Source organism: Montipora capricornis, chromosome 4 (genome assembly GCF_036669925.1).
Source record: "Montipora capricornis isolate CH-2021 chromosome 4, ASM3666992v2, whole genome shotgun sequence".
Taxonomy (NCBI): Eukaryota; Metazoa; Cnidaria; class Anthozoa; order Scleractinia; family Acroporidae; genus Montipora; species Montipora capricornis.
In genome coordinates this window covers 53,728,790-53,743,789 of record NC_090886.1, presented here as the reverse complement: position 1 = coordinate 53,743,789, position 15,000 = coordinate 53,728,790, and the positions used below count along the sequence as shown (strand labels likewise).

Below are 15,000 nucleotides of genomic sequence, written 5' to 3'. Positions count from 1 at the left end.
ATGTTGTTTGTTTCAATAAAATTTTCGCTGGAAAAGGATTCTGTGGTATTTTCTGCCTTTGTGAATTATAATATCGTGTTGTGTATTGAATTTTCGAGCTTAAGGTTCAAATGTGATATGGGAGAAGTTTTTTAGTATTGCTCTGTAAGCAGGAAGGGTTCACAGGCCTGTTGGAAGCGTGCTTGAGTTTCAACAAAATGAGCCCCAAAATCAGTGAAAAATTGTGACGCAGATGAATAATAAAGTAGCTGCTATTTCCAAAATGATGGAATTACCTGGTGATAAATCACGTCGTACACGTCTTGGAGAGTAAATTTTGACTTTGCATAAACAAGAGTTGGGCGATTGTGATCTTTGTTTTGACTTCGCTCATTTCATTGTCAAACTTTATCACACTTGACAGAAAAAGAAACTTACAAAAACCCGGTATCTTGGGCATATGAATTACGGGGGGGTGACTTCTTTGCCTAAAAGCAACTCACTTAACGAAACTGTCCTTTTTCAAACAACAACAAGGATTCAAACAGCTTCAATTCTTACAGAGTTCGATAAAACATGCGGTGGGGCAACCAAAGCGATGGGAGCTGTGTTGGGGTTTCAGTGTGAAAGTACAAACGGCTACTAACACTCTTATAACTCTTTTTTCATTATTATTTTACTAACCCACAGTCTGCAGTCTGCATTTTACCCTGAGTCTGCATTTTATCCCTGGTCTGCAGTCTGCAGTCTGCGTTTTACACTGACCGGTTATTTGAGTGGTTTTTGGCAACAGAGGTTAATTATTCGTAATGCGATCGCTTCCGTTGCCGTTAGCAATGGGTCGCAAATTTGACACTTTTATCGCATTATCACATTACGCATTGAACCACGTTATCTATTATTCCTAAAAATCTAAAAATATTCGTGCCTTATCAGTTTTCGGTCGAATTTATGTCCAAGAAGGCAGATAAATTGCAGAAAATATTAGTTTTGCATCCAAAAATTCGTAATCAACGCTAAAATGACCAAATTTTGCCTAGAAAACATATTTTACTGTTATTTTTCTTAAATTTTTTCGTTCAACTTTCGCTTTTATAAAATGTTTCAGTTTTCTGTAAATAAGTTATATGCTGTTGGAAAGCTTATTTTCTTAGCTTTAAAATGATGTATTTTTTCCCCCTAACTTAAATATTTTTTGAGAAAAAAAAACATTTTTTGGCGATGGCTGATTTACCGCGGTTTTCTCGCGGTTGGGAAAGTAGGAAGAAGAGTTAGGCCAGTAGCCAGGTTTTTAACCTCAGAAAAGGATCTGTTTCGTCGTACGAACGTGTGAGGACCTGTTAATTACCTTTTCGTTAGTTTTTGCAAGCCCGGGGGGGGGGGGGTACTCCCATATGAAACAGACGGGGATGCTCCCATATGAAACAGACGGGGATGCTCGTCGTCTCGCTTAGGGGTGTAAATTTTGGATTTTGGTCTCGCTTAGGGTGTTTCGGGCAAAGCGCCAATATTTTAAGCCGCCAAGGTCAAAATTTGCTTAAGTCACGCCCAGATTGGTCTCCTTTAGGAGTCACAAAAAGCTTGAGCCACGCCCAGATGGTCTCCTTCAGGGGTTAAATTTAAAATTTCCGACTAGCATCCCCGTGTGTTCCAAATGGGAGTCCCCCCCCCCCCCCTCCCACCTCCGGGGCTGCACGTACCACAGGCAACCCAGTGTACCCTCACGGAGGGTCTAGTTTTGTAAGAGGGAGCTATATTTCACGCGTGCGTTGCAAATTGACCTCAATCCGATCTTACGGTTTTAAAAATTTTTATGGTGCGGTCAATTGAAATCTTCCTGTCATGTGTGGTACTGTTTGAAAGCGTTAGCTGTCTAATTTATGAATATCATAGAATTAAGTCACCATAGTTTATATTAAGTCCGCTAAGAAAATTCAGAACCCGTTGACCAAGTCAGGAATATGTTACTTGGTGACGGTAGTCCGCGATATTTCATTGTGTACAAAATTCTGTCGCCTATAAAACTCGTTACTTTCAAGATAAAAGATGCAAAGATATATCATTCAAATCGCTTAACTGTGTTGTTTACAGTGACACCAATTTCAACAATGTCCAATGTACGAAACCGAGTTTAATAATTTTGAAAGATGCAGGTATATTTAACATGCGTGCTTTGCAAATTGACTTCCATCCGATACCACTTGTTCATACATTAATATTTTTATCGCACTGTCTGTTCAAGTTTTCTTTTCATGTCTGATATCTGTCTAATTTATGAATATCTAAGAATTAAGTCGTCATATTTTAATCCCGCCAAGAAAATCAAGAACGCGTTAACCAAGTCAGCGATATATTACTTGTTGACTGTAGTCTGCGAATTGCCAATGTTTACAAAATTCTGTCGCTTATAAAACTCGATCCTTTCAAGATACAGAATAACTGAAATCGCTTAATTGTCTAGTTTTCAATGATACCACATCAAGGTTGTGCCATATACGAAACCGTGTTAAATCTTTTTTTTAAGGAGACAGCTATATTTAACATACGTGCTTTGCAAATTTACTTGAATCCGATAACACGGGTTCAAAAATTTTTATCGGACGCTTGATTCAAGTTTTCCTTTCATGTTTGGTACTGTTGTAGAGCTCTATCTGTCTACTTTATCACCATATAAGAATTAAGTCATCATATTTTAATCCCGCAAAGGAAACCGAGAATGCGTTTATTAAAGTCAGAGAGATCGTACTTATCGACTATAGTCTTACATTTGCCATTCTGTACAAAATCCTGTCGGTTACATAACTCGTTCCTTCCAAGATACAGGTTTCAAAACATAAGTCGTTGTAATCGCTTAACTCTGTAGTCAACAAGTCACTTTCGTCCACAAAATGTATATACGCTTTTGTCTCAACATCCTCCGCCATTTTTTTGATGGTAAATCGCGAACGACGCGAATCATTGCGTGGCAATTCGCTCAGCTGTCAACATTGGTAAAAATGGGGACATGTGATTGGCTATCAGTTAACCCTCGTGGGAATACCGGATCTCGCAGGAGACCTAAAAATAACTTAAGAGGGATTACGATGGGAATAGGGCCAGTATGAGGGATTACTTCTCTTACCTTTATAATCTCTTGGTTTTTCTCAAATTAAAGCCAACGGTAACTTTCGAATTCGTTTTTAATATTCCTCCCACGGTAATTAACTCTGGTCAACACAAAATAGCGTGAATCTGCCGTCCACGCGTGTATTGGTGTAATGGAAGTAAATTTGATTGGCCGATGAAGGACATGTCAGTCAATCAAAAAAAGTGGCGGGAGAGATTTGGTCAGGCTCTATTTTTCGTTTCGTGAACTCCACATTACGTACCACGCGAAACTAAAATAGAGCCTGATCGCAGGTTTAGAATAGAGCTGTTTTCAGTTGAGTGTCAAAAGTAATTTAAAATTAAACGAGACTTACCTGTAAGTTGAAGTTTGATGTGAATTCTACTGATTCCTAGTCAGGAACAGAGGAGTCACGTGAGATTGCGCGAGCAAGCCAGGTCAGTATTTAACAATGAATGAGCACAGGAAAAAACAAGGGTGGGGACAAATAAAAAGGATAAATTTGTCCTGTATAAAATATAGATATATATATGTATATGTTGGGTGGGCACGTGACTCCTCTGTTCCTGACTAGGAATCAGTAGAATTCACATCAAACTTCAATTTACAGGTAAGTCTCGTTTAATCTTAAATTCTACCTTATCCTAGTCTACGTCACAAGGAATCACGTGAGATTTCAAAGCCCTGTGATCATGAATTAAAGACAACAAAAGATAGGTTTGGCAGACTGTATTTGCCTCTGACAAAACCGAGCCAAAGTTACATGGAGCATTGATTGGTTTCTGGTAAAACTTAGCAAAGGTTCCGCAGTTAGACCATCCTGCAGATTCCAGAATAACTTCTAGCGGCATTCCTGCCCTGGCAGCAGCACTGGTGGATGCTGCCCTAGTGCTGTGGGCCCCAAATTTGGTGGTATCTATGCCAGCAGCTTTCAAGACATTTTTGATCCAACGTGAAATTGTGTCCTTACTAACAGGTTTAAATGGTTTCTGAAAACTCAACAGTAACTGATTTCTGTTAGTGTCACCCCTATGAACACTAGTCTTATCAACATATGCTTTCAAATGACGAATATCACATAAATTAGGCTCCTGGTCAAAAGCTTCCAGTTCAATAGGCTTCTGCTGTTTCCCTGGTCGGGAGTGCTTCTGGAGGCTGGTCAGATAAAAAATACATTTCTTTTCTGACATGTCCTTATGTTTAACATCTAGGCAGTGAATGGTTTGTGTTCGCTGACCAGTTAACAGAGCTAGTAACATAACAACTTTAAATGTAAGTTTCTTAAGTGAAATGTCCTCAACAGGTGGGTAGGAGCGAAGATGAGTTAATACTTGACTGACATCCCAGATGGTTTCATAACGTGGTAATGAGGGCTTCTGTTCAAAAACACCCTTTAGAAATCGCTTTACTAATGGGTGTGTACCAAAGGTAGCAGAGTCACTAATGACAAGTATTGTTGAAATAGCTGATCTTGCTGTATTAACTCCACTATAGCCAACACCTGACTTGACTAGGTCTGCAAGAAAGTTTACTGCTTGAGCTACAGTAGCTGAAACTGGACTGATCCCTTTTGAGCTGCAGTAATTTCCCCACTTCGAAAGATACGTTCGGTACTGCTTTTTTGTCCCGTTTCTCCAGGCACACAGGATGATATCTGAAGCTGCTTGTGAAAGGCCGCTTGCATGCAACTGTTCCCGGATAAGTGGCAGATGAGAAGGTCCAGTTTCTTGTGTAATGGATGTACTTTCTCTGGGTGGCTGGGTAACAAAAGTAGTCTGGCATTGTGCTGCAGAAGGACTGGGCAGCTTATCAGCATTCTCATAGCCATTGAGTACCACACCTGAGTTGGCCATCTGGGGATCACCACTATCCCCGTGGCTTTGTCCTGTTCCAGTTTTTGAAGAACCTTTGGAATCACACTGAAGGGGGGAAAATAATAACCATTTAGTTCATTCCACTGAGCTGAAAAAGCATCTACTAAGTATGCTCCAGGGTCAGGTCGGAAGGAAATATGTCTTGGGAATTGTTTATTGAGTCTCGACGCAAACATGTCAACATCTGGGCGAGCTTGCAGCTTATCAAGGGCTTTATTTAAGAGAGTGGGGTTCAGCATCCACTCAGTATTGGTGTTTATTTCCCTTGACTGTCTATCAGCTGCTACATTACTTTTCCCTGGTATGTGTTCTGCAGATATCCAGATGTTTCTAGCCATGCACCAGCACCAGATATCTAAAGCCACTTTGTTGCATTGTACAGAGTGATTAGTGCCCATGTTATTTATCGCTGCCACTGCTGTTGTATTATCAATTTTCAGTCTGACATGTTTATTATTTAGTTTTGCCACAAAAGCTTGGAGTGAAAAGAAGGCAGCCATTAATTCTAGGTAGTTGATATGCTCTTCAGCTTCTTGGGGTGTCCAGTGGCCCCCACAAGTCAGATCTTTGAAAACACCTCCCCATCCAAGTTTTGATGCATCAGTGCTAATTGTTAGTGATGGGGGTCATGATTTATAACGTTGAATGAGTTTTCAATATTTTCGATCCACCATTGTAGTTCTGTTTTGGCATCTGTGGAGAGTGACATAAAGGCCTCATAGTTGCCATTATTGTCTTTGATAGCATGAGATTTCTCTTGTTCTAGTTTTCTGAAATACAATGGCCCATACATAACAGCAGGGAAACTTGAGACCAGTAGTCCTATGACACTTGCATTGCAACCTCTCGTATAATGTATTTTGACCTCTCCTGCAGTGCTGTGCATGCATTCTTAATTTTTTGTTTTTTCTCCATGGTCAGTGTGACAGTCATTGTGATGGAATTTAGCATAACTCCCAGAAAATTAACTTCTTGGGATGGTATCAGACATGATTTTTCAGGGTGAGGACAAAATCCCAGGTCAACAAACAGTGTTAATGTTTCAAGCACAGTAGTTAGACATTCGGTATAAGTATCACCCTGAATGTAATTGTCATCAATATAAGCTGCCAAGAGGTGGCCTTGTAACCTAAGACAAGAGTGTACTGGCTTTATGAGCTTTGTGAATTTCCTAGGGCAGAAACATAACCCATTAGGGAAGCAAGTGAACTTGTAGAAGTTTCCTTTCCAGTGAAACTTGAGATATTTTTGATGTTTCTCTGACACAGGCACAGAATAGTACGCATCTTTGAGGTCGATGGTGGCCATGAAACAATTTGGACGTATTAGTCTAATTACTGAACCAAGAGTATCCATTTTGAAATGGTGATAAACAATGCTCTTGTTTAGTGCTTTAAGGTTTAAAATCATACGGTGTGATCCATCTTTCTTTTCTCTCAGAAAAATGGGGGAAATAAAATCATCAGTTTCCCGGACAGTTCTGACAATCACACCTTTGTTTAAAAGCTTTTCGATATCAGTGTAAATTATTTCAGACTCAGTATCTGAGAACTCCCGAATGGCCGGTGGCCCGTGTTGGACTGGCAGGTATCTAAAGTCAATAGTTGTGCCGGTTATCATATCTAGAATTTCTCTATCAGATGTAAGAGTTCTCCATTTAGAAAGGAAACTGGTAAGGTTACCTGCTTTAAAGCATTTAACATTTTGCTTCAAGCCAGTAATAATAACTGGTGATAGGGTTTCAAATTTACTTACATTGTGAATAACTGTTTGTAATGTTGTAGTTAGGCTCACTTGGTGTCCTCCCTCTTCTGGTTTAAGGCCCATGGTTTCTTTTTGAACGAGTTGTAGCTCTTGCGATGCCCTAAAAAAGGCTTGCTATTACGGGGCCTTTGATGTCCAGTTCCAGAGTAGCCTTGCTTATAATCATTGCCCTTGACTGACAGAGCTGGCAATTTTGTTGCTCTCTTTTATTGTTTTTAAACTGCTTTGGACATCATCTCCAAAAGAGGAAATCCGTTACTGGGATTTGCTGATTGCAAAGGGCACGAAGCTCCTTGTTTATTGAGGGTCTCATAATATCCCGTCGCCGCAATGAAAGCTCATAAGTTGCGTGTCCCAGCAAAGCGAGCGAATCAGTCAAAGAGGAAATAATTTTTGGTTTTTCATCCATCTTTCCTTTGACTTTACTTATTTCCTCAGTGGCCTCTGCAAGCGCAATGGTGGCTTTCACAACGGTTTGTTGGACATTTGCGAGTCGCAAGTCCTGTGATTTGACCGATGGTTTGAGTTTGCCCCATAGTTCGTGGTTCACGAGGGGCACTTTCAATTTTTCGCAGTTGCCGGGTCGCACATACAGCTCTAGCTTTTCTTTAAGCTTTGCTTCCTTGAGCTTACCAGCAAATCTCTTATTAATAAGATTCGCTAGATGTTCATTTATGTTTGGGCCTGTTTTATCAGCCGTGTTGTATTCCTCTTCTATCTCTTTCAGGAGCTTGTCACTCGAGTCGCCATCTTGTTCGTCTTCTCCAAGGATGGCGTGAACTGCATCGCAGTCAGAGTCGTCCGATGCGTCATCTGAATCAGACAAAGCTTCTCTAGCTTTCTTTTTTGAGGGTCCCGGTTGGGAGTTTAAGTCACTTTTTGACTCTGCCTTGGACATTTGCGGTACTTTCCTCTTTAGTGAAGCATCGGTGATGCGTGTTGACGTTCCCGCCAAAAGATCAACTTTCTTTTGCAGTCCTTGAATAGCTTCCCACAGTTTATTGGGAGCGATAGCATGAGCACCGGTGGTGTCATGATCATTTTCGTCTTCGGCTAGCACTGCAGCTTCGTCTTCTTCAGCGCTAAAGGAAAGTTTGTCCATCTCAATCATCTTGGCATCCGCCATAACCGAAAGCTTACCGCACACTGACCTGGCTTGCTCGCGCAATCTCACGTGATTCCTTGTGACGTAGACTGGGATGAGGTAGAATTAGCGAATTACTTTGGTTTTGCATCTACTTCACTCAGTGATTGGTTCAAAGTTTTCGCGCTACTTTTTCAACCAATCAGAAGTGAAAGCAAAACCAATCGTGGCTCGCGCGTGCACGTTTTCCCGCGCTTTGTGTCGGCTACGTGTAATTACTTTGAGTTTTGATTGGTTTACTGGATTGTCTCCGTCCTTTTTGATTGGCCAAAGTTATTACTTTGGTTTTGGTTACCGCTCCATCTTTTAACAGGAAAGAGCCACCCAGTGGATCTGTTAATAAATCAATATTATTATTATTATTATTATTATTATTATTATTATTATTATTATTATAATACTTGCCCACTTGACGTCATCGTCAGCATTGTCATTGTAACCATGGCCATCAATTTTTTTCTTTTCACTACAGTTTTACTGGAGACTCTATGGTGAGCAAGGGTGAATTTGTGGGTCTCGACTGGAACCGCATCGCGCGGCTACACCAACCTCCTTTTTGGAGGTTGGTTGGCTGCATCTTGATATGCTTTAATGTGACAGCGCGATGCTGTTAGTGAGTTTCAAATGTGCTAGTCAGTACTTGGCTGTGTAGCCGCGCGATGCGGTTCCAATCGAGACCCACAAATTGACCCTTGCTCACCATGGAGTCTCCAGTAGCTCAGTGGTTAGAGCATCCGACTAGATCACGGAGGGTCGTGGGTTCAAATCCCATCTGGGACTCGGATATTTTTCCGAGTCTACATTTCTCCTTACATTTAATATCATTGTTGTTGTTTCATCTTTCACAAACTACAGTTTTAGTTTTGATATTTCACAGGGTCCTTGTAAAAATAAACGGATTGGGAAACAGCTAGCCTCACAGCAAATACTGAAGGTATTTTTAAATAATTGTTGCATGTTCTTCTACATGTCGTCTTTTGACTGTTGTTTCTTTTTCGGGACCTCCTTTTCCATTCAAGCCTGAATTTTTCCGACTTTGCTTTCGTTACTACTAAAGTAACTAGTTTTAACTTTTAGCTCCGAGTTTATAAAACTTTTTAACTTTTATTATGCTTCCGGAGCAGTTTTTGATTGTACTAAAGTAACGTTCATAACCACGATGTAAAAAAGATCTTTTCAAAACTAATACCCTTTCTTCATTTTTAGAAACTTCACCCTCATTTACAAAAATGGGGTGCAGTGATTCGTATCTATTGTGACCGGCCAACAGGTGCAATTAGAAAGGTAAGGATTTCAGAAAGTAAAGTTTTCTTTGCAGCTTTAGTCACATAGGTTATGTCTTTGTGCGATATGATTTTTGGATGCAAAGTCGTGGTGACGTGATTGTGATTTTCCAAGTTGGCCTTGTGGAAAGCATTGCATGCACAATGCATTTCAGAATATGAAAATCGCGCCTTTCGATGCCTTTCGTGAAATTATTTAGTATTTCATTGGTGTTTATATAATGAATAGAATATTACATGGCCGCTTGGAGATACGAAATTTCTCTTCGAGTGTTGAAAAAACGATTCTCAAACTCAATAATAATTCATCAACTGATAAACCAATTGCGTGCCCGCATTTAGGTCACATGGATACACCTTGATACCGCGGTAAAAAACAGCGTGTTTGGAAATCAATTAGAAAAAGCAATACACAACTTCAACAAAACTTCATTACTTCTATTGTTTGCCCCTTTTAGGCTTGGACTGTACAAGCAAAGAATTTTCTTCTTGCACACTTTTGGGCGGTCGAAACCGGCGAAATTCATCCTCAGCTAACCCGTCCATGTTTCGGAACTAGCTGGACGCCACTGAATGCAAATTGTGGCTACTTGAAATAAACAAGCTTCAGTTGTGAAAAACACGGACATTATCATCACAAACTGTGCGCTGATTAAACAAAAGAAAGCAAAAATCATATGCTTATGTGATATTTGCTTTCTTTTGTTCTTTTGTTTTCTTTTGTTTGCAATTAGGCGCCGATTGAGGAGCCATTTCAAAAACTCGTGTTTCGTGTTTTCCCGGGGTTTCCAAACCCTCGAAAACAATAAAATTGTTTCATCAGTTTTCTCGTGTTTGGAAACCTCGGTAAAACACGAAGCACGAGTTTTTGAAATATTACGTGAAATATTTTTCAACACTCGAAGAGAAATTTCGAAACTCCAAGTGGGCATGCACTATCCTCTATATATCCAACAAGCGCGTGTGGAATTATTTTTTTTTATTAAAAACGCTCGCAAATTTTGGATAAATCTTCCGTACTTTATTTTGTAAAAGCAACAAAACTGATGCGTACAGTTAAGCCTAGTTCCCACTAGCGACATAACGATCATAATCATAATCATAAGCACGAACATAACGCTGTTATGTCGCTTATGTCTTAGTGGGAACGTCCAGAAACATAATTATAGGCGCCCTTATGATCAACATAATCATAATCATAAGAAAATGATCGACCATTTTCTTATGATTATGATTATGGCTTTGACTATGTCGCTTTTCTTTGCAGTGGGAACGCGAAAATCATAACGACATAATGAGAAACATAATGACGCAACGGGGTCATTGTGTTTTGGCCAATTAAAGTCTAGGACCGGTTCATTTTCAAGATGGCGGCCAGCTTCGAGGAAAGGCTTTACGTTTTTAGAGCGGCGGTCCCTACTAGAACATAAGAAGCTTATGTTTATGTTTATGATTATGATTATGCTTATAATCCTTATGTCGCCAGTGGGAACTAAGCTTTACAGCATGTTATAATAGCTCTTGTTATATACCTAGCCTTTCACTCACCAAAACGAGCACTGTGATTGGTTGGTTCTTGGTCACGTGCCCCAGATCAAATTCAAGTGTATCCCGATCGGGATTCAATTCCACAGTTGCCCGCTCCGGATATTTTGCTGCGATTGTTGACGGAAAAGTCTAAATATACAACAAAGCACTTAATGTCTGGTCCCTCGGGAAACTGATGTTTCCCGAGACGAAGTCGAGGGAAACATCAGGACTCGAGGACCATACATTAAGTGTACAATATACCATGATGGCTAAGCCAATCAAAGCTCTAGAATTGCATTATCCAATGATCTAGTTTTTAATAATTTTCAATATACAAATTATGATTACTTACAGTGGTTTTTGAAATAAGATTTGAGTGTTTATGTAACGGATTCTACGCATTTATTATTTGGTGTACAATTTACGACGCAAATAATATTAATTAGAAAGAAGTTCAGTAGTTTATCCAAAACGTTTATGGTCCAATCTGTTTGGCAGTATCGCTGGAACAGATAGCAGTGCCTGATACCAGTATTTTTAAAGAACTTGCTCGCACGCAAAAGATTAAACAAGAGGAGATTTCCGTGGATTAGAGCTTGCTTTGGCGTAGTCAAATGGGCTCAATCGGCTGCCATGTGGAGTCCCGAGGGGATGCCATGTGGAGGGGATGCCATGCTGCCATGTGGAGTCCCGAGGGATTGAGAACTTTTGTTTTGCCTCACTCGTTCCCAAACATTTCAGCTCGAGGCTCGGGGTACTAAATCTGTTGTCTATGGCCAGTATGGTCGCAGCGTGAATAAGGCCCATTCTCGAGATTTTGTACAATACAATACATACTTAACTGACCGCTGCCCATAGGGGCTTTTCAGGGCCAATGAAACACAACGAAATGACGGAACAGAACAAGAACAACAACAACAACTGTTAAGAATCCCGACTGGCTGGAGGCAAACCAGTTGACTATTTACAAGTGCAGCTGGGAAGTTGAACCAGGGACAACCAGGATGAAATCGAACGAGTGGATCTCAAGATAAGCGCCCTAACCAGTGGGCCCTAACCAGTGGGCCATAACAAGTGGGCCATAACTACTGGGCCATAACAAGTGGGCCATAACCAGTGGGCCACACTGCCCCATCCTAGATTATGAACCTCCTGTAACTCGGATTCGATTTCCCACCAGTTCAGTGACATCTTGACGAATCGCTAGCCTGCGAATACAGCCGTTCTCATCGCTCCCGGCCGCAGGAGGCGTTTCGCGAGAAAGAGCGAAGCTTTCTCTCGCGAAACGCCTGTAGCGGTCTAGAGCGATGGGAGGCGGCTGTATTCGCAGGCTGACGAATCGCCGCCATCAACGAGAAGCTCTCCAGACAATATCATATATTTGTAAAAAAAACAATTGCTCTGTGCTTCCTTTCTTGAAGGTGTGGATCCTAATCACATTTTTCCATTTACCTGCGCTTTCAACAACGCTACCCAAAGAATTGTTGGCTGTAGGTGTTGCAGCGGCTAGCCAACTGCACCTAAAACCGCTCTAAAAACATCGTAATTATTGCTTTGTTGGAATTCATTCAAGCAGGTCTGATAATTCAATGTGGCGATCAACATCAAGTCAAAGACAAATTAAGAACTTTATTTCTCTTCCTAATATCTCCGAAGTAAAAAGGGAAAAAAATCATTAATTATGAAGTGCGTTCGTGGGGACGATATATTTGGAATATGTGAGGGAGTACGTATATATTTCCGTCCTCGTAAAGATCCTAATTCGAAGGTGAGCATAATGCCTTACTTACATATCGATTCGTACGTAAATCCTGGGGTGCGCAATAGTCATTGCGCATCTATCGTATGACGTCATTCAAAATGGCGCTGACGGTCGACGCCTCCAAAAAGCTCACCCTTGAAACCATCAAGCTAGCTATTTAATACAAACAACATCACTGAGACGGAACCCTTAAAATATATTTCCAGAGTCAGAAAAGTGACTGGGGACTTTAAAACAAGAACGGCAGATATCATCTAGCATATATCTTATAGCATATTACGGACAAATTGCCGTTAGGGGCTATTTTATTTCTCAAATTATCACAGAGCTCTACATGCGTCCACGGTTGATTGACAAATAATTCGCATGCGTCTAAGGTTCGACGCCTTTCTTCGTGTTTGAAAATTTCCTCAATGCCCATGTAGGTCGTCGTTTGTTCATGATGACACGTGGCTTTGCCTTTGTTGTTTTAGTACAAGATAGATGGAAGTCAATACATCAAAAAAGACGTGCACAGTGGTAATGCGCAGATTGACAACAGTTTGCTGGAACGCCTCAAAGATGAAATGAGAAAACTTCACGTGGAGGTTGGTTTGATATTTTGACATTTCTCAATCATTGACTGTAACACAAATTTCATGCGTTCTACTTAACGCAAACCAATACCCGTTTGGGAAAACCATCCGTCAGGTACTAGCAACCAGTCTAGAACGGGTACAAAGTAGGGCACTACGTATTATTTTTCCTACGTAAACTTATCAAGAAGCCCTGGTTGCGTCAGGCCTGACTACTTTGGAGGTTCTGGGGGTCACATGTATGCTAAGCCTATGTTCAGTCGTTAAGGATTCCAGGTCATCCTAGTGGGTTTTTATTACCCATGGAAGCTCCAATTCGACATAGTTACAACCTTAGACCTGGTTTAGCTGTTAATAAATTAGTATATGGAAGCCGCTACATATGCAGAATGCAGAGAACGCAAGATTTTGTTGCATCTTTAAAAGTATACTTATCTAAACTGTTTTATGGCTTCTATATTTAGTGGTCCCTTTCTATGATTTGAATATATTTTTGCTCTGTAATTCAGCTATTTTGCTGCAATGAGTTTTAATAAACGGTCTATTATTAAACGAGCTTCGTTGTTTTGGTTTCAGTCCACGGAAAAAACAGGAAACGACAGCCAGAATTCACCTGAGCCCGTATTTACAGTGGATATTTAACGAATAACCAAACTTTTTAGAATTTACTTTATAGTGCACTGATTGGGATACATTGAGCGATTTTCAGTTGTGTTGAAAGATGTTCGGGATTTATTTGAGTTTGCATTGCTACTTTAAGATCTTTCGCCATTTAAAGAAAATCCAATCCAAGCTAAAAGCCTAATTATTTTTATTTGCGTGCTCGCGTTTCCCGCCACTCGCGCCAGCTCCGTGGATTTGTCATGATTGATTTAAATGATTGATTTAATTAGTTTATTTTATTGTCTTCGTCTGTTGGCAGCATCCAATTGAAAGCCGCTCAATGTATTAATTATCATATTTCAAAATTACTCTGCCGCTGGCAAAGCCAGTAAAATCACCATTCCAACTGGAACATTTTAATTAAACGAAAAATATTTAGTAAGAAATGAGCAATAAATGTGGAACTATATGATAGGTATGGAGTCGTCGTCGTTTTTCATGCCTTCTATCAATGTAATCAACTTGTAAAGCGCAAGTATCTATATACATATTCGCATGCGCTATTTACAAACTAGTAGCAAAAAACAACACTAACGCTATTTGTCGGGGAATAATATTTTGTGATTAAATGAATGTTCTAGTTCCACGGTTATTAATTGATTGTCAAAAATGGCTGGTTTCCATCCCTTCATTACAGTTCTTTTTTATGGGGACAGAGAAGCCGAGTTCAGCAGGTGTTGTGATTTTTCTGGGTGCAGGTGTGCCTAACAAAACAGCCACTCTGTTTCGATGGCAACAGCAGAGTACACCGCGCATGCCTCTCCTAAAATCGTCCATGTACCACGTGTACATCAAAGGGTCAGCGGCTGCGTTAAGAAGGACCAACAACACAGTGATTGTATAGGCCATTGAACCGTAATGAAAACCCGGAGCCTGAGCATGAAAAATCAAAAAGTACAGAACGTAGTTGGGAGACCAGCATACGGTGTGGACAACAGTTACATTTATCAGCATGACCGTAGCGCCTCTTCGAGCCTTGAGTCTGGCATTTTGAGCTGAGTTTGTAATATGATCTTGATTACACCAAAGTTTGTAAATTATTCTCGAATACAAAATCGTCATGGATATTGTAGGTATAACGAAGTTTGCAACGAAAACGAACGCAACATGAACTCGCGCCGGATACCATTCGGCCCAGTCCTCGACGCAGAAATCTTGTGCTGGGTCGTAGACCATAGCGGACAAACTTGGTGCCGTCAATAAAATAGCAAAGCCCCACGATACAGCCATTATCCACAACACTTGTTTATTGTCCAAGCGGAACGTCCTTAGCAACGGATGGACCACTGCGAAATAGCGCACAAAAGCAATGGCGATGAG

General features: G+C 40.5%; 2 protein-coding genes and 1 non-coding gene across 9 annotated transcripts in view; 2 read left to right on the top strand and 1 right to left on the bottom strand.

Annotated features, from left to right (window-relative positions):
- Nucleotides 1-14,094, top strand: part of LOC138047455 (microprocessor complex subunit DGCR8-like) — a 42,078-nt gene extending 27,984 nt beyond the window's left edge. For all 7 annotated transcript variants that reach the window (XM_068894310.1, XM_068894312.1, XM_068894309.1 and 4 more), the window contains 4 exons: nucleotides 8,745-8,801; nucleotides 9,074-9,151; nucleotides 12,916-13,029; nucleotides 13,594-14,094. In XM_068894310.1, the coding sequence (XP_068750411.1) occupies nucleotides 8,745-8,801; nucleotides 9,074-9,151; nucleotides 12,916-13,029; nucleotides 13,594-13,659 (315 nt within the window). In that variant the 3' untranslated portion in view covers nucleotides 13,660-14,094. The remainder of the gene's footprint in view (nucleotides 1-8,744; nucleotides 8,802-9,073; nucleotides 9,152-12,915; nucleotides 13,030-13,593) is intronic.
- Trnas-aga (transfer RNA serine (anticodon AGA)) lies at nucleotides 8,574-8,647 on the top strand. Its single transcript has one exon. It is a non-coding gene; the product is annotated as a tRNA-Ser (tRNA).
- A 149-nt stretch (nucleotides 14,095-14,243) lies between the features above and the next one.
- LOC138047462 (pyroglutamylated RF-amide peptide receptor-like) overlaps nucleotides 14,244-15,000 on the bottom strand; it is a 5,212-nt gene continuing 4,455 nt past the window's right edge. Inside the window, exon 3 of the mRNA XM_068894327.1 lies at nucleotides 14,244-15,000. This exon is cut by the window's right edge and continues 80 nt beyond it. Coding sequence (XP_068750428.1) covers nucleotides 14,284-15,000 — 717 coding nt within the window. The 3' untranslated portion in view covers nucleotides 14,244-14,283.